This window comes from Vespa crabro, chromosome 3 (genome assembly GCF_910589235.1).
Source record: "Vespa crabro chromosome 3, iyVesCrab1.2, whole genome shotgun sequence".
Taxonomy (NCBI): Eukaryota; Metazoa; Arthropoda; class Insecta; order Hymenoptera; family Vespidae; genus Vespa; species Vespa crabro.
The window spans coordinates 9,180,332-9,204,152 of NC_060957.1; the positions used below are offsets into that span (position 1 = coordinate 9,180,332).

The 23,821-nt window shown below is 33.0% G+C and overlaps 4 protein-coding genes across 9 annotated transcripts in view; 3 read left to right on the forward strand and 1 right to left on the reverse strand.

Annotated features, from left to right (window-relative positions):
- The window catches only part of LOC124422600 (flotillin-2), an 88,087-nt gene that overhangs the window by 5,605 nt on the left and 58,661 nt on the right, over positions 1-23,821 (reverse strand). The window contains exons 2-5 of the mRNA XM_046959278.1: positions 1,448-1,744; positions 926-1,158; positions 551-670; positions 205-419 (exon numbers count right to left, since the gene is read on the reverse strand). Coding sequence (XP_046815234.1) covers positions 205-419; positions 551-670; positions 926-1,158; positions 1,448-1,744 — 865 coding nt within the window. The remainder of the gene's footprint in view (positions 1-204; positions 420-550; positions 671-925; positions 1,159-1,447; positions 1,745-23,821) is intronic.
- LOC124422598 (glucose dehydrogenase [FAD, quinone]) lies at positions 369-9,364 on the forward strand. Of its 3 annotated transcripts, none has more exons than XM_046959274.1 (4): positions 369-503; positions 6,400-6,615; positions 7,042-7,212; positions 7,384-9,364. In XM_046959274.1, exons 2-4 carry the CDS (start codon positions 6,420-6,422, stop codon positions 8,883-8,885), a joined length of 1,869 nt encoding a protein of 622 aa, XP_046815230.1. In that variant the 5' UTR covers positions 369-503; positions 6,400-6,419; the 3' UTR covers positions 8,886-9,364. The 3 variants fall into 3 exon arrangements, with proteins under 3 accessions (XP_046815230.1, XP_046815229.1, XP_046815231.1); XM_046959273.1 differs by lacking the exon at positions 369-503 and adding an exon at positions 5,161-5,897; XM_046959275.1 differs by lacking the exon at positions 369-503 and adding an exon at positions 5,942-6,264.
- LOC124422594 (glucose dehydrogenase [FAD, quinone]-like) lies at positions 9,379-19,864 on the forward strand. Of its 4 annotated transcripts, none has more exons than XR_006941887.1 (6): positions 9,379-9,894; positions 9,971-10,791; positions 10,872-11,154; positions 11,377-12,102; positions 17,138-17,244; positions 17,690-17,827. XR_006941887.1 is itself a non-coding variant. In XM_046959266.1 (6 exons), exons 2-6 carry the CDS (start codon positions 17,158-17,160, stop codon positions 19,810-19,812), a joined length of 1,953 nt encoding a protein of 650 aa, XP_046815222.1. In that variant the 5' UTR covers positions 11,991-12,102; positions 17,138-17,157; the 3' UTR covers positions 19,813-19,864. The 4 variants fall into 4 exon arrangements, 3 of the variants coding, with proteins under 3 accessions (XP_046815222.1, XP_046815224.1, XP_046815223.1); XM_046959266.1 differs by lacking the exons at positions 9,379-9,894; positions 9,971-10,791; positions 10,872-11,154 and adding exons at positions 17,993-18,207; positions 18,284-19,463; positions 19,551-19,864 and having other exon boundaries at positions 11,991-12,102; positions 17,690-17,898; XM_046959268.1 differs by lacking the exons at positions 9,379-9,894; positions 9,971-10,791; positions 10,872-11,154; positions 11,377-12,102 and adding exons at positions 13,996-14,367; positions 17,993-18,207; positions 18,284-19,463; positions 19,551-19,864 and having other exon boundaries at positions 17,690-17,898.
- On the forward strand, positions 20,282-23,251 carry LOC124422597 (glucose dehydrogenase [FAD, quinone]-like). The gene is made up of 2 exons (XM_046959272.1): positions 20,282-20,668; positions 20,828-23,251. The coding sequence occupies exon 2, from the start codon at positions 20,940-20,942 to the stop codon at positions 22,812-22,814; it is 1,875 nt and encodes a 624-aa protein (XP_046815228.1). The 5' UTR covers positions 20,282-20,668; positions 20,828-20,939; the 3' UTR covers positions 22,815-23,251.

The window sequence follows — 23,821 nt, forward strand, 5'->3', positions numbered from 1 at the left end:
CGCTGCGATAATAATCATTACATATAATCCTTTATGAATTCTTAAAATGTTACAAAGAATAGTTTTAACTTTTTCATGTACACGTATGAATTTTATTTTTTTTATCCACTAAATTACATACGCAAAAGATATGAAATAATTTTGCGCTTTTAGCATTGTTTTCAGGTAAAAAAAAATAGAAAAAACATTAAGCATGAGTTTCACCTTTTTCCTTCGGCCACTTTTCCAATTTTATAATGTTCTGCCTCGGCTGGTAATCGCACAGTACTTTGAAGTTCGTGTTCCTTTCGACGTACCTCCTGTTCCTCTACTTCGATCTGTTTACGCCTCTCGACGATTTCTATCTGTATCTCTTCGTTCCGTATTCGTTGCCTTATTTTCGCGGCTTGTAGTTCGTAAGCAAGCTGGGCTTCGGCTTTCTACAGAAGTGTAAAACAATAAAAAGAAATAAATAAAAAATAAAAAAAAATAAAAAAGAGGAAGAAAGAAAAAGTAATTTATAGGTACGTATTAATAGGTTTAAAAAGTGATTACGCATGGTTTCACTTACAGCAGTATTGACCTCCTGATCGAAATTAGCCTTTTGCAATTGGAAGAGCCTCGCGTTATCTTCGATCTTCGTGTCGGTGTTGTACTTAATGTCCATTGCCGCTTTCTCGCACTCGGCTTCCTGCGAACAAGTAAATTTTACGATCTTTATTGCTTAAGCATATTTACCAATTCGCTGAATAATGGATGCATCGAAGCGAGCATACATTTTGAAAAGTAAAACTTTTTCTTCTGATAAAAAGAGTTGTGTTAAATTGAATAAATAATATTGATGGAGTTGGATGAATATTCTTTCTCTCTCTCTCCCCTCCCTCTTTCTCTTTCACTCTAAATTAAAATAAAAAATAAAAAAAATGAAATAAAAAAATAAACATACGCGTATGCCAGCATCACGATTGGCCTCAGCGACACCAACATCGGCATCACGTTTAACTGCTGCGGTTTGAGCTTTCCCAAGTGACGCCAAATATTGAACGTCATCGTAAACGTCCTTTATAGTGAATGAGAGGATCTCTATGCCCATACGGCCGACATCAGGTGCTGCGACTTCTCGTACGAGAGCAGCAAATTGATCGCGATCTTTGTAAACCTCCTCGACCGAGAGTGTGCCTGGAAATAAAAATTTTTTTTTATTGAAAAGAAAGGATCAAGGAAAAGAAAAAGAAGAAAGGAAAGAAAAATAAAAAGAAAGAGGGGGAATAAAATGAACAAAATGGAAGCCTAAAAATACGTCATAGCGCATTCCTCAAAAACGATATTCCGCAATCCTTATTCTTTCGTTTCGTCGTGGATAAACACGATCTATTTTCACAATACGTGGCAATGAATTTATTTCTAACATCATGAGATAAAGTCATGAAAAATATCAATAAATCCGATCGTAGAAGTTAATTATCACCTAAAATTGCACGTAAATGACCCTCGAGGGTGGACAATATAGTTGATTTTATTTCGTGGACACTCTTTCCGAGAAATTGTTCGCTGGCAGTATGTAAAAGCTCGTCGGCCTTCATGATCTTGCACTGGGCTACTCCGGTAACGGTCAGTGGTACTCCTTGGGCTGTCTCGACGTTCTCGCAAACTGGATTTAGTGTCATTACTTCGAGCGACAATCGTTGAACATCTGTGACGAACCACCAAGTGAAAACATAACCACCGACTATTGTCTTCTTTTTCATTGATCCGCAGCATCCTCCTGTGAAATAAAAAAAAATCGCAACGATAGAATTTACATTTTTATCGTGATAATAATGTCATGGAATATTATCAAATTGAGAATGATCTAACTTCTTTTAATTTTTTTCATTCGAATGGAGGCGTTAGATTTGTCGCGTGTTGATTACATTCATGATAGACGATTATATATTTTTTGATAATTTAAACGTTGTTCTTTTCTTTTGGTAGACGCACATTGGACGATTAAATAGTCTCTATACAGTAACAGCATGAAATGGATTTCATAGAAGTCGCATGTGTTTTGTGTTTTCATTTTGGAAAACAAAAAAGAAAAAGATTATTTTGGGTTTATTCGTAATACTAAGCCGTGAATTTTTTAATGAACAAAATTTTATGAACTGTTCGACAGTTTAAATGAGTGTACATGAGAAGTTCTTTAATTACTTTCGAACTAGTGTTGAAAGTTATGATAAGTTTTTTATTGGACTTAAAATTTCTTATAGAAATACTATGTTACGGCTAATTATCCCATCGAAGAAAAGATTGTCTATAATTTAACTTTAAGATATAGATAATAATATTATTCTTGAAGTTAACCATTTATTTATTGAAAATATACATATAATAATTTAACTAATTAAGCGTCGAAACGGAAAAAAAGATCTCTATATTTCTTATTTGTCATCATTAAACTAAATCTGGATCTTCAGTATATTATTGTCTTAACAACAAAAAAAGTATTATGACACAGGGATTCAAAAAATATTTGTATCAGAAGGCATTACATTAGAATTAGTTTGAGTACGGTGATATCTTGGTAAACATACACGCCTCATAACATTTATTATCTCTATGTGAGCAATAAATTATTGTTTCTAAGTTTTCTAAATGACGAGAGCAATGACAAAAGAAAATATTTGTCTTTATCTATTTTCTTTTTCTCGTCATTTTTCTCTCTTAGTATTTGCAGTAACGATTCCTCAAACGAGCTTTTAAAAACTTTCTTTCGTTTAGTAACATTGGCATTAGATTATAATGAGGTAATAGGGGAAACATGATTTAGATCCTCCATTTTTTCAATTACATTTTCATTGCCATTTCAGTTGCTGATCGTAGATTCAACGTTGTTGAATATGTTTCTACTCTTGATAAATAGAGCAGAAATAATGATTGATTGAATTATAAATATTTATCCCACTTTTTCCCCTTCCTGTTTCAGATGGCATACTTTTTTATTCGTCATATTCTCATTGCATGTTCTTAAATTTTTCCATTATATTTTTGTAATTGCTTATCTGTGAAAAAAAAATTCACATTATAATGACATAAATGTATGACCAATGACATTGATATTTATAGAGGATGAGGCATATGTTTTCTTAAAACATATTATAATATTCCAGTAGAAACTTATCAGTAAAAAAAACTTTAGTTTTTTGTAGTAATTTTAATAACTATAAAAAATTAATATTTTTAACTATAGATTATTAGCTAACAATTTGCGAATATTTAATATTAACATTTGATACCAATATTGAATTTTGCGATAGTATTGAAAAAAAGGCGCTGTATTCTTCATAATTATGTTAGAAAACACGGTGTAATTCGTTTTGAAAATACTTTCTATTAATGTCCTTTGGAAAATATTGTTCCAATTAGAAGAAGAGGCAAAATTCGGTGTGATGATGTCAGAGAATATATTTACTTAATTATTTCATCTTGTCACTGAAATGCATTCCACGGCAATATGAGAATATGTAATATTGTTTAAAATTTAATGTAATCTCGAGGCACGGACGAGTCTACGTAGACTTTTGTAAAATATAAAAAATGTACTTATTTACATAATGTGCTGAATGAAATTAAACTTAATCGATAAATAATAAGAAACTTACTATTTTCATTTTTATCTGTATCAGTTAGATTATTCAAATTTTCAACAAATTTTTTACACAATTCTACCCATAATTTCTTTTTCTTTCAATTCTTATCAAAATATTTTTTAAATATATTATTGCTCGTTTCTCAATCTCTCTAATGAATATTTCAATATCCAACGGTATGTTGTTTGATTTGATTCTAAAAATACTGTTACTTGCTACTCTCATTAAAGTAACGAGTGTAAATGGTAACGAGTTTTTTAGAATATAAATCAAACAACATAGACTTAAAACATATGTGGTCTCTATGAAATCCATTTCGTACTGAAACCGTATAGCAATAACTATACATATAACTATACATCACTTTTAAGTGATCAAACTATTTAATCAGCCATCATAAAAGTTGTTAATACGTGGGTAGGCCTTGAGGCGACATGTGTGATCTATTTCCAACCTGCGGGTATCAGAATATGAGAAATATTTTAATTTCAAATTTAATCTTTTACTTTAAATAATAGGAGATAAACTGTATTTATGATTTATTTCATTTTATGAATTAATCTTTTTATTTCAAATTTATCAAAGATATCTTCGCGTATGAAGAAAAAAATAATTTTATTTTTTGAGTAAAGATAAGAAGTCGGACTAGAGAGTAAATTATTGATTGATAAATTATTTATTATTATTATTATTACTATTATTACTATTATTATTATTATTATTATTATTATTATTAATAATAATTGCCGATAAGGCAACATTGTAACTAGGAAGCTTGATTCTCTTATGCCTTGTAAAGTACGTCTCGCTTCCCTACTCTTGTCACAACTAAAAGTAGGTCATTTGGTAGAGAGGCCGCACCGTTTTTCACGATGAGACCAATGGCTCGTGACGTCAAGAACATGATTCTCCGAACATTAACTCGCGATCGTCCTTCGTTTACGTGAGATATCTCACGTAACGCACTTGATCGAACGAAACTTTTAAAATATTCTTCACCACTCAAACCATCCTTCTTATCAAAATGGATTGAACACTTTTGAATCGAGTATCGTAATAAGAATATATTTTCATTGAATATCATAATTATTGTTGTAAAATAAGAGAATAGGAGAAGAAAAGAAAAACGAAGTTCCAAAAAGAAAGAAAGAAGAAAAAAAAAAAGAAGAAGGAAGTTTACTTCCGTTAACAGTTTTTCTCTAACAAGTTGATGTACGTAATTGTTTTTTTAATAGACTTATTATTGTCCTCGTATAGCGTTTATTTTTTTTTCTTTTGTTTGTTTTTTTTGAAAACATTTTTAAGATAACAATAATGACGATAATGATGATGACATAACAATGATGACGATGACGAGCATATTAAACGATTACTTTCAAAATTATATTAAGATCTAAGATAGATCCAATATTTTTATCATTTTTGAGTATGAGAAGGTAATCGTTCAAAAAGAAAATTTGAAAAGGAGAGAGGAGAAATGGAGAGAGCAAAAAAAAAGAAAAATGTGACAGAGAAAGGCAGAGAGGGAAGTCGATGACCGTTATGTGAGAGGCACGTAGCTTCGAAACCCGTTCGCTTTGAAGGTAATCGTATAACTCTAGAATACAATCTCAATGGATCCAGCATGCTGATAGTCGCGTCCGTAGTAAGGTCATGGTCATTCTTACGAGGTTGCCCTTCGGGTTCGTTCGATTGTCTTCTCTTCGTAAGGTCTATATTCTTTCGTTCTTTACTTCGTCCTAAAGAGTACGAATTCTCGCGTGGAAAGATAAGTTATTACGAAATTTTACGTGATTATGGTTAATTATTTAATTACCCAGAAATGCAACTTAAGAACAATGTAATTTAATTATGTGATAACGTGTGTATATTATTTTTTTAATTATCAGAAATAATATCCCTCAAAAGTACGTGCCTGTGAAGTACGTGATGATTGTATAATGAAACATAAAAAAAGATTATATGTGTGATATTGTGAAGAAATTTTTCATTATGAAGATAGAAACATTGCTTTTTTTTTTTTTATAAATAGTCGATTCGTTTCTTCGTAAAAAAAAAAATGTATAATATCCATTATACGCTTAAACGATCTTGGAATTAGAATCGTACAAGTGTCGGCATAGAAACCTAGAAAACGATCGAGAAAACGAACGGGGAAACCTCTCAAAGACATTGTGATATTATATAGGGAAAACAAAGAATTGCGATCTAATATGGAACAATAACCTGTGCGATGATGGCATATATCGGAACTATATGGACTAATTAAATGGAAATATCCTCTAACAGGTTCTTTTTTTTCTTTTTCTTTTCTTTCTTCTTCTTTTTTTTCTTTCTTTTTTTTTTTTTTAAATTCGAATTTCCACAAATTAACGACCTTAATCCATAGACTGAGAGTAAAAAATAATAGGAATTAAGAACTCTGCTCGACGTTTTATTTATGTGACGTCCAGAAAATTGTCGAAACTTTACATTGACAGTGAATTACTTAACAGTCGAAAGTTTTCTGCTTCATTGTTATTCACAACGACATACTTCATGGTCTTTCGAGTCAATTGAATTTTTAAACGATGATACGATGATACTCAGTATATTGGTATCGATTCTACAGAAACAACGTGTCTTAAGAAAGTCTTGGAAATGCTTTCAATTTATTGTAAATTATACGCTCTATTGTATATTTTTTATAAAAAAAACAAAAAAAAAACAAAAAATAAATAAATAAAAAAAGATAAAAGAAAAAGAAAAGTATTTCGTAAATTATTAAATAAAATCAACTTTACTTTTGCAGAAGCTATAAAATAAGTCATAATGGGAACAGAAAGTGCATTGATTGGAGGCTTCTCTACGACAAGCACTGGACTATCGTGGTTTTTTTCAGTTTTAACTGCAGCAATACTTTATTTCCATTACGAAGTCTTAGACAACGAGGCACCACCTATTGATGTTCCTTCTGAAGAATTATTAAGATCTTACGATTTTATTATAATTGGTGGTGGATCAGCAGGTATCTATCGTCAAAATGATTATTAAATTTATGAGATCTTCTTACTTCTCGTTTATTCGTTACAATCGAATGAAATTGATCGTACGTTTTACTTTTAAGATCGAATTATTTTGTGATATTGCAATGACAATTGACCTGACTATGAAAAATTTCTTTTTTCATCTTTTAAAAATTTTAATAATTGTTAATCGCTATATTTCGATGATATTATTAAGAAAGATTGAAGTCGTATACGTTATGAAGAAAAATTCAGATAAGTCGGATTATGATTAATATTTTATGCTTTGAAATAATACACGTAACAGTTATTTTTTTCCTTTTACATTACATATTGATAAGACTATATTAAATAGTTGACTGAAATAACGACGATATCTAGAACGATGAAAATTGCCGACAATTTTCTATTATGTATATCCGTTTCAGGTGCCGTTGTAGCGAATCGTTTAAGCGAAATCAACAACTGGAACGTGCTACTCCTAGAAGCTGGAGGACAGGAGACAGATATATCGGACGTACCTCTTCTTGCTGGTTATCTTCAACTAACTCAACTCGATTGGCAGTATAAGACAGAACCTCAGAGTACTTATTGCTTGGGTAAGTATTACTGAACTGGATCTTGATAATTTTTCTTCTTTTTTTCTTTTACTAACATGTAACATAATGTGATCGTATAGAGTCCGCGTCGAAAGTTTTCATTCGAAAGAGTTAGAAATCTGTCGAGTCTTGCTACATCGAATACCAATGAAAGTATTGCAATCGTTTCAGCAATGGAAAATGAACGTTGCAACTGGCCTCGTGGTAAAGTGATCGGTGGTAGCAGCGTTCTAAACTACATGCTTTATCTTCGTGGAAATAAAAAGGACTATGACTTGTGGGAGCAGCAGGGTAATCCTGGTTGGAATTCGAAAGAAGTACTTTATTATTTCAAGAAGTCCGAAGACAATCAAAATCCATACTTGACCCGTACATCGTATCATTCGAAGGGTGGTTATCTAACAGTTCAAGAAGCACCATGGCATACACCATTGGCGGCAGCCTTCATTCAAGCTGGTCAAGAGATGGGTTACGAAAATCGTGACATAAATGGAGAATATCAGACTGGTTTCATGATCGCACAGGGTACCATAAGACGTGGCAGTCGATGTTCCTCATCAAAGGCTTTCTTACGTCCTATAAGACTTCGTAAAAACTTGCACGTTGCATTGAACTCACACGTGACCAAAATACTGATCGATCCCAATTCTAAGAGAACATACGGAGTAGAATTTGTCAGAGATAATAAAGTTTTTCGCATATATACGAAAAAAGAAGTGATCGTGTCCAGTGGATCCATCAATTCTGCTCAGCTCCTGATGTTGTCAGGTTTAGGACCAAGAAAAGATTTGCTTAAACACGGTATTCCGGTGATACAAGATCTAAAAGTAGGTCATAATCTACAAGATCACGTTGGTTTAGGTGGTCTCGCTTTTCGAGTGAACAGTGAAATTTCTATGGTCGAAAAGAGACTTCACAATGTGCAAGCTGTCATACAATATGCACTTTTAGGTGATGGTCCTTTGACCGTTTTAGGTGGTGTTGAAGGAATAGCCTTTATTAATACTAAGTACGCTAATGCCACGGAAGATTTTCCAGATATCGAGCTACATTTTGCATCAGGCTCGATAAATTCAGATGGCGGTAGACAATTACGAAAGATCGATGGGGTAAAGAAGAGTTTTTACGATGCAGTTTTTAGTCCGATTAGCGAAAAGGACGTTTGGAGCGTGTTACCCATGCTTTTGAGACCTAAGAGTAGAGGTATTATCAAATTAAAAAGCAAAAATCCGTTCGATCATCCCTTGATTTATACTAACTATTTTAAAGAACGCGAGGATATAGCGACCCTTATTGAAGGCATCAAGATCGCTATTGCACTTAGCAAAACTCGAGCTTTTGAAAGATTCGGTAGTGAACTTTATTCGAAACCATTTCCCAATTGCAAGGATATACCACAGTACACTGATCAACATTGGGAATGTATGATTAGATATTATACGCATACGGTTTATCATCCTGTTGGTACTTGCAAAATGGGACCGTATTGGGATCCAGATGCAGTGGTCGACCATGAGCTTCGAGTTTACGGAGTAAGTGGCCTTCGTGTTATCGACGCTTCTATCATGCCCAACATTGTCAGCGGTAATACCAATGCTCCAGTGATAATGATCGCCGAAAAGGGTTCTGACATGATTAAGCAGTACTGGTTAAAGAAGAAGAATCGAGGCTAAAGCACGTATTTGGAAAAAAAATATCAAGATGGAGTAGAACTTTTCTACGAAAAGTGATATCACGACCATTATTTTTTAAACAATTCTAGATTAAAAACAAATGATGTTTTATGTTAATAATTTAATATATTTTTATTGTTTTTTCAATTATTATTTATTGTCCAGAATATCTAATGATTGTGACATCATTTCAAAGTACAATAAACTTTATATACGGCTATGTATTTGATAGTAACATAAATTGTAATTTATGTATATTATCGTTTTTCATAAAAACATCAACGTTATCTTCAGATATGTTATTGTATGACATATTTTAGTAAAATGAATAATTGTAAAAAATATGTAAAGACATAAAATAATATATGAAGTAAATATATAATATTAAATGTATAATTATCGAAATTTTGCATCGATACTAAATTTATTTGTAACGGTAAGATTGCTGACACAACGAATAAAGAGAATATTGAGGTCAATTAATGTGCATTATGTGGGCAGGTGCCTCTCGAGAACTACATTTTTTCTTTGTATCACGAATAGAAAGCATCGATCGTTGGTATTTTATTTTTAAAAGAAAGAAAATTTTCATTCATTAAGAATGATTACGTTAAAAAAATTGTCTCCCTTACAAATCGCGCTTTTTTATAGGCTGGAAAAGAGTTTTCTAATTTTATTAAAAATCTTTGTGTTGTTATATCGTCCGGATATCATCGATCATGATAATCGAATAAATACATTGTCACCGAGAAAGCTTTCGGATAATTATGACTTTGTGGTGATCGGTGGTGGATCAGCGGGATCAGTTATTGCGAATCGTCTTTCGGAAAACGAAAATTGGACGGTGCTTTTATTGGAAGCTGGTGGAATCGAACCGATGTTATCAGATATTCCTGTTATTTTTCCGACTTATCAAGTTAGTCCAATAGATTGGCAATTTAAGACGGAACCGTCATCGTGTTATTGCCTGGGAATGAATAATAGGCAATGTAATTGGCCACGAGGAAAGGTAAAATATTATAAATTAATATCTTGAATAGAATTTTGTTCGAACAAATTGTCAAAGGATGTTCTTATGTTAAAAGGTATTAGGTGGCAGTAGTGTGATAAATGCTATGCTCTATGTACGTGGTAACAAAAAGGATTACGATAATTGGAGAGATCTAGGTAATCCTGGTTGGGATTACGAGAGTGTACTGCCATATTTTAAAAAATCGGAAAATAACAAAATCGAAGGTTTAGATCCCGCTTATCATGGGACTAACGGAGAAATGACTATTGAACATTTCAGATTTCAAACTCCTGTGACGGATTATTTATTAGACGCTGGAAAAGAGATAGGTTATAGAATAGGTGACATAAATGGATCGAATCAAACTGGATTCACGTATTCTCATGCAACGATCAGAGACGGTCTTCGTTGCAGTACTTCTAAAGCTTTTCTTCGGAAGGCATCGAAAAGAAAAAATCTTCATATATGCACGCATTCGATTGTCGAAAAAATCCTGATAAAGGAAAATTCAAAGAGAGCTTACGGCGTGATGTTTCGGAACAATGAAGAAACATACACCGTTCGTGCGAATTTCGAAGTTATTTTGACTGCCGGTACTATACAGTCACCGCAATTGCTAATGCTGTCGGGGATTGGACCAATGGATCATCTTAAGGAATTAGATATACCATTGATCCAAGACATGCCAGGCGTTGGTTCGAATCTTCAAGATCACGTGGCGATAGGAGGTTTAGTTTATTTGGTCGATCCACCGGAAAAATACAATTTCAACGAGTTCACTTACGTATTGCCAAAACTTATTTCCCTGAAATCGGTAAGACAATTTGCTAAGAAAAAAAGTGGTCCTTTATATACGGCACCAGAGTGCGAGGCAATGGCTTTTATTAATACAAAGTAAGTATAGATATTGATCAATCTTTTCAAAAACACTTTTTCTCAGGATTACTTTTATAAAAAATATCATTCATTTTCAGATATTCAAATGTCTCCGCAGATTATCCAGACATTCAGCTATTTATAGCGGCGGCTTCTATTAATTTAGACGGTGGAGTATTCAGTAAAAGAATATTTGGTCTTACGGACGATTTTTATGCAAAAGTTTTCAAAAATATCAACTATCAGCATTCTTACTCTATTATACCAATTCTTTTGAGACCTCGTAGCAGAGGTTATATCAAATTAAGAACGAAAAATCCCAAAGATCACCCTATCATTGTACCCAATTACTTTAACAATCTTCGCGACCTTGAAATTTTGGTAAAGATGCATATTTTCTATCTCTTAATGTTAATTCATAATAAATTTAACATAAGTTATTAATTATTGTTAAAACTTTGAAAATTATAATGAAATACTAACGAACGTATCCTTCCTAAACTAATATCTCAATTGATCTCAGTTAAACTTTTTCAAGAGACTTTTGTTAAATATACGTTTCATAGATATTAATCTTTTATGGAATATTTTTTTCTATCACAGATAGAAGGCGCAAAATTTGCACATAAAATAAGTCAAACGAAAATAATGCAAAATGTTAATGCTCGGGCAAATCCAAATAGAATACCAGCTTGTTCAATATTTCAATTTTCATCGGATGATTATTGGCGATGTCACGCACGTCATTATACAATGACAATTTATCATCCAATTGGTACATGCAAGATGGCACCTGCTAACGATCCTATGGGTGTAGTTGATTCTCGATTGAAGGTACACGGTATTCAAGGTCTTCGTGTGATCGATGGATCCATTATGCCGAATATAATCTCTGGAAATACTAACGCACCCATAATAATGATCGCGGAAAAAGGTGCCGATATGATTAAGGAGTATTGGAATAACCGAAATCATTCGTGATAAGCAAAATCAACAAATTATTTAATGTACAATCTTCATATTTCCGAAAAATTATTTGAAATAATTAAATAAATACGTACATATATCTTGTTACATTATCAAGCTATTTTGGCATTGAGCACATGTGCGAATTAAAATAATTAATCGAATACCTCTATATTTCGATAATTTTTATTTACCCACATGCTGTGTCAATATATTTTTCATATGTATGCTCAGATGTGCCACATGATTTTTATTATAATGATTACCTTTCATCTTCCTTTATTACTTAAAGACAGAATCATTTGAAGCTCTATTCGTTCGCTGGCACTCGAATCAAACGGATTCTAACTCTTCAAGAACCTGGTAAGATCTCATAATCCTATGAAACCGTGGTAACAATTAAGCGTATAAGAATAATCAGATCGTATCGGTGGTTGATTCTCGCAACGAGCCGTACCTCCTAATTTTCCTCGAATACAAGTGAAATCATACATCTTACGATAGGTAAAGCGAAAAGTGAAAGAAAAGAAAAAAAAGAAAAGAAAAGAAAAGAAAAAACATAGGAAGAGAGAGAGAGAGAGAAACAGTGATTCACCATATTTGTGCGTTGCGAATCATTATAAACTCGTATAGCGAAATACTAGCTTGCATAATCAATAGAGAAGTCTTCTCTTTGTTTTTTTTCTTTTCTTTTCGTCTTCCTTTATTTTGATTTTCTTTCTTTGAACTCGAAAAAGTTTACTGAAGTTTTTGGGTAGGTGAGCAATTCAAAGGATTTCTCGATTTGTTGAAAGGTTCGCGCATTAGGCAGGATGATCATAATAGTTCGTTATTTCTTGTTATTGCCCATGGAGAATCGGTTCACATACGTGTATATATATACAGGGTGTTCGTTTATAAATGTCCAAGCAAATATATTGCGGACAAGTTTAAGTTACAAGAAAATTTAATAATAAAAATTTGTGTGAGCTGGATCATTCACAAGAAAGTTTGTGTAAACAAAATTTTGTTTGTTGAAAAAGCGATTTCTTTTAGATTTATGAAGGTCAACAGTTTTTCTTTATTTTTTTTTTACATGGATACCTATAATATTTTTTTATGCATATTTCTATAGTAGTGATCATTTGTAATTAAAATCATGTGAAAGTGACAAATTTTTATTACGCATCGTTTACAAGTTAATTAAAATCTTAAATATTAAAATACATTGTTGTTTTTCCACATGACAATTTAGAAAACATTCATCGGACTATATAATATTTTGAATTCGATTACAACGTATAGATTCTGACCTTCTGACTGACTTTCAACTCGTTAATAAAAGATATACGACTATTTGATTTGTAAATAATATATTTGTATAGTATGAAGTATCAATTATAGTACAGTATGATTATGTTAGTCAATCTTTAAGATATCGATTATCTCGTAAAGAATGTATAATAGCAATTTTTTATTACATATGATTTTGATTACCAATGACCATCGCTATACAAATAATAGGAAAAAGAGATATTATGGATATTGATTTAAACAAAAAAAAGAAAAAAAAAAAGAAAAAAAAATCTACATTGACCTTCATAACTCGAAAAAATCACAAATAAAAAGAAAAAAGAATACTTGCACTTTGTAGCTGACTTAGAGCCGTGCAAATTTTTCTTAATAATATTTTTTTTAACCTAACCAACTAGTTATGAGATATTTGCTCGGATGTCTATGGACGGACACCCTGTATACACAAGTCCATTTGATTCAAGAAGGATGCAACATCAACGAAAGTCATTTGACGAGGAAGAAAGCCGGACAACGAAACGAAATACATACACACACATCCTTTTGCACTATAATTATTTTTCTAGTTTGTTCTTGGCCAATTTATAGTTTCACATACATAAACATATACTTTAAAAGAAATTTTTAAATACTAATTTGTTTTATTAACTAAATGAAACATCACATTAGAGATGATTCGAAAGTTATAGAGAAAAGTCAATCGTCATCTTGCAATGCAAAGGGATGTATATATTGTGTGTGGATATACATACAATATAATTTTGTTATTCAACTTTCTTCGTCGATGGAATGACTTTCGTCGACGTTGCATCCTGCTTGGACCGAATAGACTCGACTGAACGCAGAGTGGAAGCAAGATGACGTCACGTCACGGATGTTTCACCGCCGTCAGACACGAGGGATTTCTTTGGCCCTCGAAAGAGAGGAGTAAGAGGAGTGGAAAGAAGAGAAGAAGGAGGCTTCTTAATTAGTGCGTCTAGCTTCGTCGGTTGGTTTGGCTGACGGGTTAACCGATATGCGGCTAACAACGTTTGCCTCTTGCCAAACGATCTTCTTCGAGGAGAAACGGACGCGAGTCTTACTGTCTGCCTTCTCTGTTCGCGTCTACTTGATATTTTTGGTCGTTGAGTCGATTAGCAACCTTCCTGTTGACCGTCCAGGAGCCACCATTGACTCGTAGCCGCGCGCCTTTCGACTCGAGTCACCGTTCGTTCCCCCTTTAGTTTCTTCTTTGTTCTCGTCGACGCTCCAAATGCTTCCAAAATGTTTGCGAACCGGCAAGCTTGAGTCGATACTTCACCATCAGCCGCGCTACGTTCCACTGAATTTCATCAGGTAACGATCTCTCTCTCTCTCTCTCTCTTTCTCTCTCTCTCTCTCTCTCTCTCTCTTTTTCTCTCTCTTTTTCTCTCTCTCTCTCTTTCTCTCTCTCTCTTTCTCATTCTCTTTCTTTCTCTCTATTGTACTTATCACTAATCAATATAATTAATATTCGTCTATGAAATCCAATCGATTTTGAACGACACGTGCTTTCATAAAAATCTCGAATTTCTTTTTTCGTCCTCGGAAGTAAACTCGTCCAACAACGTTTACCACCAACGTACATACATTCGAGTTCACCGTGTTCGTTATAGCCAGTTGCAATGGGAATCGATCGTACACACATTTATCTTATGGAAAATGTATTTAATGGACCAATGGTAAGAGTACGATCAATCGGAGGTTGCAGTCAGTACAGAACTCGATTTCGTTCGTGCGCCCGCGCGCGCCCCCGCGCCATTCGGAATTTCAATCTAAATGTCGCTGATTATCTAGTCCAACTTGCGTGGGATCTTATGGTATTTCAAAAATGGAAAAAGAAGAGATACACACAAAAAAAAAAGAGAAAAGAAAAGAAAAGAAAGAAAAAGAAGAAAAAATAGTTTCACCAGCGATACAATTTTAATGCTCACGTCTTTTTGTGTTACTTCTTGATCAAATCAAATATGATATTAGTTCATAGTCCGAAGGAGAACGTGATAAGTGATTTGTTTCTTTATCTAATCGTTGTGTCGCATCAAGTCAAACTAAATTCGCAATTATTCTGTACAATCGTTATTACGCGATTAGGAAAATTTACGTTTGTGTCATGGATATAAACACGTTGATCACGGAGGACATGTTAATGGCCATCATTGCAGAATTTATAAATTAATTATTTATAAATCGAATACAATCATAAAGATAATTTTCAATAACCCAAATAATGAGATAATAGTGTGAAGTAAAAAAAGCGAGCTGTGCGACAATTAATAAACGTTATTAACGGAACGTTCGGTTAAATAATGAAATTATGAATAAAGAAAATATATACTTATATATTTATAATGAAAATTATTCTTTCGAGTATCAATTAACGAATCATTTCTAAATTAAAAGTCAACAAATGTAATATTTAAAAAAAAATCTAGATTTCTATGATAACAATTATATTATAATAATATAAACGAAAGTAGTACTGACCGTCGTGGTTTCTGCAATACGTCATTATTTTATTATTGCTGCATTTTAATCCAATACTTATCATTTTTAATCGTCTAATATGTATCTTGTCATTGGCAACCAAATGTATTATGATAGATAGATTATCATCGCTAAAAATATGAATACTCATTATTAATAAGAGTATAGTCATATTAAAGATTATAAAATATGAATAATTTATCATTACAAGTTTATAATAATGAAAATTTTATTCTGTTACAACAGATTAGACTTACGATAGTCAACGTGTGTTAAAATCCTGTTGATTCGGCTCTTCCGTTTTAATCAAGAGTTACTTATATATCCATTCAAATGTCTGTCACGATTTTCTTCTTATATTTCGTGTAACTCCAAGAGAAGATTACATATTGCGAGTTGGATTGTATTTAATTAGACGATTCTTGACGAGCATTATCGGAAAGACTTCCGATGTATTACGTATGCTCTCTCTCTCTCTCTCCTCTCTCTCTCTCTCTCTCTCTCTCTCTCTCTCTCTCTCTCTAACTTTCTTTCCTTCTTTCTCATGCATGCTGCTTATTTGTATAGAAAGGCATTTATCGTTTTGGTTCTCTTATATCTGTGGCCGTGAGGCCACTGCACCCTACCCTAGTCGTTCTATTGACGTTCTGCAGAACCACTATATCTATCTATCCGATCCCTGTTACAGATTTATCATTCTTTATGTAACGACATATCATATTTAACATTTACCAACTCTCTACACATTATCTATAACGGTATTTAAGGAAAGGATCGAGGGAAATCGAAAATAATCGATGCCTCGTAATTTCCTCTTCTATCGCAAGCAATAAAGAGTGCCTATTAAGTAAAAAATAAAAGGAAAGTAAGAGGAATGAGAATAACGTTTACTTTCTATCTTTGGTGCTACAATAACGAGTGTTAGAACGTTCTCGATGGTATCGATCTTTCTTTCTTTCTTTCTTTCTCTCTCTCTCTCTCTCTCTCTCTCTCTCTCTCTCTCTCTCTCTCTCTCTTTCTTTTTCTCTCTCTCTCTCTTTGTTTTCCTTGTTTCAGTTCATACGGTTTCTTGCTAGTGCATGGATCATCATTTTCACTTTTATTTATGAATCCTCTGAAATGATAAATAGTATGCGCGCAACCAAACGGAAAATTTGTCGCGATCGTAAGTACCGTGGTAGAAAGAACGTTTGTGTTTAATTAAATGTATGGTTATCAAACATCTTTCCTATGACATACGTTGGCATTCATAAGTCGTTATCATTAAGAAAATCCCCGTAATATTATATTCTTATCTAATCGTTCGTTATCTTCGAATTTAATGACATTTCATAAAACCATACGTAATGGATCATTAATTTAATTTCAATGATTAATCGTGCGAGAATTTGAGAAAAATTAAATGATCTATATTTGATAAAAAGATGATTATTGTGGTTAATTGTGCAAAATAAATGTATGGTAAACGTGAGCAGATAAAAAAAAAAAAAGAAAAAAAAAGAAAAAAAAAAACAAAAAAACAAAACAAAACAAAACAAAAATGAAAAGAAAAAGAAAAAAAACGAAGACCTGTTTAATAAAAAGTAAATATAATAATTTACAGATGATCTTGGATGACGTACGATGATACGGATTTTAAAAATGCGCCTACTCGATTTTATCTTGCTTTTGGTGCAGTATGCATTCGCTAAACAAGTTAATCCACCGATGGTAAGTATAAATATTAATCAATGAAAGCGCTATATAAAAGAGTACATCGTTATTTCGACGATCAAATCGAAAGATACAAGCTTAAAATTAAAATATAATTTAAGATTATCAGTGATATTAAAATCTTTTTTAAATTGTGTTGAACGAAATAACGAATGTATTTTACAGGATGCGGTATTATTAAAATACCGATATGCAAAAACAAAAAAGAGGAAAAAGAGTATAATCAACTAGAAATTTGCAATTCGTATTAACGTGATTATTTTATCATGAACTGTGAAATATTAAAATGTTATGTACGTTGCTGATTAGCTGATAATAACGTCTATTTTTTCTATTTTTCTCTCTTTTTTTTTCCTTATCTTTTTTTTTTTCTTTTGCGAAAAAAATTTTATTAGGAATAGATAGTACAGATTAATATTAATACGGTGTTGTTTCTTTTTAGCTCAATCAATTGGGCTTAAATTATGACAGTTTCATTATATCAAACACAACAGGATGTTGCGGCTGTAGTTTTGAAGATACAAAATACATGGACACGTTATGCGGTGGCCAATCCGCTTTCATAAATTTAGTTCAGAATCTGATGATGTCGAGATGCGACATTTCTGATCCTTGCCGTCGATTGGGTAGAGACGATGTACCAAACGAATGGTAAATAAATGACCTAAATGATGAGTTCTCAAGTCTATTCTCGAAAATAAACCATTTTGGCAAGGCATTCATGATGATATGTATGTTTACATAGGTACGACTTCATTGTCGTTGGTGCAGGTGTAGCCGGACCTATTATTGCCAGAAGATTAAGTGACAATGCTTGGAATAGAGTTTTATTGATCGAAGCTGGTCCTGAAGAACCAACCATGACAGCTATTCCAGGATTTGCTTCGAGCGCTATTTCTTCGTCACTAGATTGGAAATATAAAACGGAACCAACGAGACCACATCCAACAGCCTGCTTAGGTAAAATAATCTATCATTATTATTCCATTCGTCGCACATCGAACAAAATTCATTGAACTTTTATTCGAAATTTCAGATACTGGTGGAAAGTGTAATGTACCTAGAGGAAAAATGATCTCAGGTACCGGCGCAATGCACGGCATGATGTATTATCGCGGTCATCCAGAGATCTATAATAAATGGGCACGTGAGGGTAACATTGGATGGTCCTATGATGAAATCGAACACTATTTCCAACGTGCAGAGGATCCGGTTGATCCATTGATGTTGAGTTCATTCGCTCGTACTGTACCCAATGGCCCAGTGAAAATTCAACATTATTCTCATAGACCAGCATTTGTTAGTTCACTTTTAGAATCAGCGTCCGAATTAGGTTATAAAACGTCTGGTTTAAAGGAGTTTACCCAAACTGGTTTCATGGTAGCACCAATGACAGTGGACAAAGGATTAAGAGCATCAACTCCTAAAGCCTATCTAAGACCTGTATACAATAGAAATAATCTACGAGTTCTGACTAATGCTCGAGTATTGAGGGTTTTAATTAACGATTACGATATGAAAGCATACGGTGTCGAACTGGTCGACAAAAAAGGGCAAAGGAGAGTCATCAAGTGTAATAAGGAAGTTATTTTGACGGCTGGTGCCATGGGATCGCCACAGTTACTTCTAAATTCCGGTATTGGGCCAAGAGAGGAATTAAATAAATTTGGTATTAGAACGTATAAGGATTTACCAGTAGGACAGTATTTTATCAATCACGTGTCCATTGCTGTACCAATGACTATTAAAGATATTTCGGTAGAAACTATGACCATGCAATCAGTGAACGAATTTCTTGAAACTAGAACCGGTGATTTGGCTAGCACTGGATTAACTCAGGTCACTGCTTTTCTTGAAAGTAACTATACTATTCCTGGTTTACCTGACTTGCAAGTATTCTTCGACGGCTTCAGTTCGTACTGCCCGAAAACAGGAATGCCAAACGAATGCACGGATGGTGTTAAAGAACCTTGCCCCAATAGAAGAAAGATCGTCGCTAGACCGACCGTCGTAATTCCTGAAAGTCGTGGTACCGTAGAACTGCGTAGCGCCAATCCTTTAGATTTGCCTCTAATGTATCCTAATTATTTCACCAATGAAAAAGATATGAAAGTTTTGATCGAAGGTATAAAAAAAATACTACAGCTCATAGACACCCCGACCATGAAGAAATGGGATCTTCAATTAGATACAGTGAAACATCCACTTTGTACAAAGTAAGTCTATTATTCATTCATTTTTTTTCCATCTTCGTATAATTATTAAAATAAACATACTGACAATAACATCACATTATTTTCAAGTTTGCACTTCGGCTCGGATGCATATTGGGAATGTTATATACGAGCTAAGACTGGACCGGAGAATCATCAAGCCGGTACCTGCAAAATGGGACCAGCAACTGATCCTGATGCCGTCGTCGATTCGCAATTACGAGTTCATGGTGTACCAAACATTCGTGTTGCCGATCCTTCCATATTTCCATATCTACCCAATTCTAATCCAATTGCTGCTATAATGATGGTAGCTGAAAAGGCATCCAATATGATTATCAATTCGTGGTAATCAAATAATTAATTCACAAAATTTCTTAATAAACGATTACTTCTTTCCCTCCTTTTATGAGTTTTATTATACATTTTGCCGGTTTTGTATATTTATATATTCTAAACAATATTTAAATAAGTACGATGCTAAGCGGAAAAAACAAAAATAACGTAGAGATACATATATTATTACGTAATTATTTCTTTAGAAAATATCGACAAGCTTGAACTAATAAAAGAGCATCATTTTAAAATGAGGAAACATTACTGACAATCGAGCACGATTATATTGGAACATATAGAAAATATTATACATATATGTGTGTGTGTGTATTTCTGTCTCTATCTCTTTGTCTTGTGTATGTATGTATTTGATCGATATAACGAAATTAATATTACTGAATATCGTATAAAATGAATAATGTGTGATTGTAATTTGAGATTGTTTGTTAAAGATATGATGCATAATCTGATATAGGAAAGGTTACATGACTGGATAGGTAAAAGGATATGCCTCGATGGAAAAGAAATTGCGGGAATAAAGAATCGGGAAGATCAAGTGATCAAAAGAAACAAGGATTGTAAATTGATCTAGAAATTAAAGTAGGGGATATTATCGAGATCTATTCATGATACAGTATCTGAATATGATCAATCATCCTTTAGCGTTTGCTTATTACAGAACTATCAGTGAGTAATAATGATTTATGACCTATTTCGTGAACTTGCATTAACATGAGTAATTATTTTAATTGACACTACTTTATTCTAATTGCTACTAGTTGGATTGTTATTCTTACAATTAGTCAAATAGATTTCATCAAAGGATAAATAAAGAAAGTGAGGCAACATTGAAGGATAAGTTCGTGAGACAAGTAAGCGTCATAATTATTAGAATTTTTGCTTTTCCAAAAAAAAAAGAAAAGGAAGAAAAAGAAAAAAAAGAAAAAAAAGATAAAAATAAATATAATAAATAATAAAAATGTAAAAAAAACTGCCGCAAAAAATTTATATTTTCTGCGGAATTTTTTTAGGTGAAGGATCGTCGGACCGAGTCAAGGAACAGACGGAAAATTTAGACAAAAAAAGAAAGAAAAGAAAAGAAAAAAAAGAAAAAAAGGAAAAAAAAAGAAAAAAGAAAAAAAAATGGAATTTTGCCTTTCTGAAACTTGTGCATCTGCGGCGCAAGGATCTTCTAATTTTTTATTCACGCAACTGTTACAAACGTTGCTCATTGCACAATGCTCTCTAAGCGCTAATAAGGAATATCCGAAGGATCGTACGAAGGAAATTATAAATTCGAAAAAGGAATTTGATTTCGTGATAGCAGGAGGTGGTAGCGCTGGATCGGTTTTGGCAAACAGATTGACAGAGATAAGCAATTGGGATGTATTATTGATCGAAGCTGGTGAAGATCCATCAGCATTATCAAACATTCCTGGATCGATTTTGATGCTTCTGGGAACCGCAGAAGATTATAATTATGATATCGAACCACAGGAAGGATTTTGTCAAAGTATGAAAGACAGAAATTGCAAATGGAGTAAAGGAAAGGCCCTAGGCGGCAGCTCTGTGATAAATGCAATGTTACACGTCCGTGGAAATGATCGAGATTATGACGAATGGGAACGTCTTGGCAACGAAGGTTGGAGTTACGAGAACGTGTTACCATATTTCAAGAAAACAATTAACTGTTCTCCAGAGTATGTCGATAAGTGGGGAGATAAATATTGCATCAAAGATGGGCTTCTGGATATTAGAAGTTTTAATTATTCCGAAACAAACATACAAGAGATCTTTATAAACGCTGCTCGTGAACTTGGTGTACCTATTCTTGAATCGCTTGATGAGGAACATTATATAGGATATCGGAAAGCATTGGGAACTATTAATATGTCTCGTCGAGTAAATGCAGCCAAAGCATTTCTTTCACCGATAAAGGATAGAAAGAATCTATACGTGATGAAGTCCGCCAGGGTAGATAAGATCCTCATGAATGATAATCGAGCAACTGGTGTTAGGGTGACCTTGAAAAATGGCGAGCAAGTAGAAGTGACGACATCAAAAGAAGTGATTTTATCCACTGGCACTATCACAACACCTCAGATTTTAATGCTTTCTGGAATTGGACCAGCGAATCATCTACGTGAAATAGGAATATCGCTAGTGGCTGATTTACCTGTTGGAAAAAATCTTCAGGATCACGTAATATGGTTAGGAATTCAACTGGCATACATCAATCAAACAAACGGACCACAATCACCGACGCATATAATGGACATTGCTTATGATTATTTGATAAAAGGAACTGGTGAACTGGCTACGATCGGAGGCGTTGATCTACTTGGGTTTCTTAACTTAACCGACCCACAATCAAAATATCCCGATATAGAGATTATCTTTACTCACGTACCAAGACGGCAGGTTAATAAACTCAAAGTCCTTTTAAAAGCCTTCGACGTTTCAGACGAACTAATCGACAATATGCAAAAAGTCGTTATGGAGACAGATATCATATTTATGTGCCCGTCTTTACTGAGACCAAAGAGTAGGGGTGAAATTAAGTTACGTAGCAGCGATCCTGCGGATCAAGTTAAGATATTCGCGAATTATTTTGCTGATAAATCTGACAGAAAAATACTTTTGAAGTCTCTCGATTTTGTTAGGTCGTTGGTGGCAACTAAGACTTTCCAAAACAATGGAATAACTTTACGTCATTACGACATACCGAATTGTCGTAACACTGAGTCCGATTCCACGGAATATTGGGATTGTAACTTAAGTAACACAGCAGGAACATTCTACCATCCGGTTGGAACAGCTAAAATGGGCCATTCTGGTGATCCTACAGCAGTCGTCGATCCTCGTCTCAAAGTACACGGCATTCAAAGACTAAGAGTCATCGATGCTTCCATAATGCCGCAAATTATCAGTGGAAATACAAACGCACCAACGTTGATGATAGCCGAGAAAGGAGCAGATATGATAAAAGAGGATTGGCTCGGAAAGGATGAGCTATAAAAAAAAATAATTGAAAGTCGTAAAGTAAACTTTAAGTTCTTATATACCACGATGCTTCTTTAATAGGTAGCTTCTTTTGTTCTTACAACGTAGAAAAAGAAACGTATCGCTTTTATAGAGATAATTAAAAATATTCAAATTGCTTTCTGGTATCTGGGTTCATTATAAATATAAATAATATTATGTAGGATTACGTAAATATTACATTTCTAGTTAAATTTTCAAAACTACATGGGAGTATATTCGATGTTTAAATCGTAAAAAAATTGGACGCATAAAATATTATTACTTTACAAATACAATAGATAATATTTTCATTAGTTTATATACTAAAAAAAAGTGTAAAGAATAGAAAGATGTTTAGAATTGTAGACATGGATGTAGAATGTATATTATACAAAATTCATACAATAAACTATTTCTTTTTAAATATATAATTTTATCCTCATTTTTTACGATAACACACTCAATAACAGAACTGAATAAAAAACGTTACTTAAATAATAAAATACCGATACATTATGTCGGTAAAAATTATACTCATTAATGAATGATAATTAACTTATTACGTATTCTGTATGATATCGTTTCAGTATTAACAGATGTTCCTGCGAAACACAATTTATACTAACTATTTTTTTTCTGATAAAATAGATAAAGAGCAAATAAAACAAATGACAGATAAATTAGTATGCGGGCACGTATACTCCTTGATGTTGAAAGTAACGATGAAAGTGAATTTATTCGTTAATAAAAATGCTACATGGATATGAAAAACAAAAATAATAAAAATATAATTAATAAAAATATAAATATAAATATATATTACAATACAGCAAATTTATAAGATTTACTTTGATTAGGGTTACTTAAAAAAATACTATATACAATAGAGATAATATTTTTTTATATAATTTATTCATCCGTATTAAAGTTGGATTGACCTTAACCATTTCATTAACTTAAAATATTTGATTGTCAAGAATATTGAAAGTACAAAAATTATT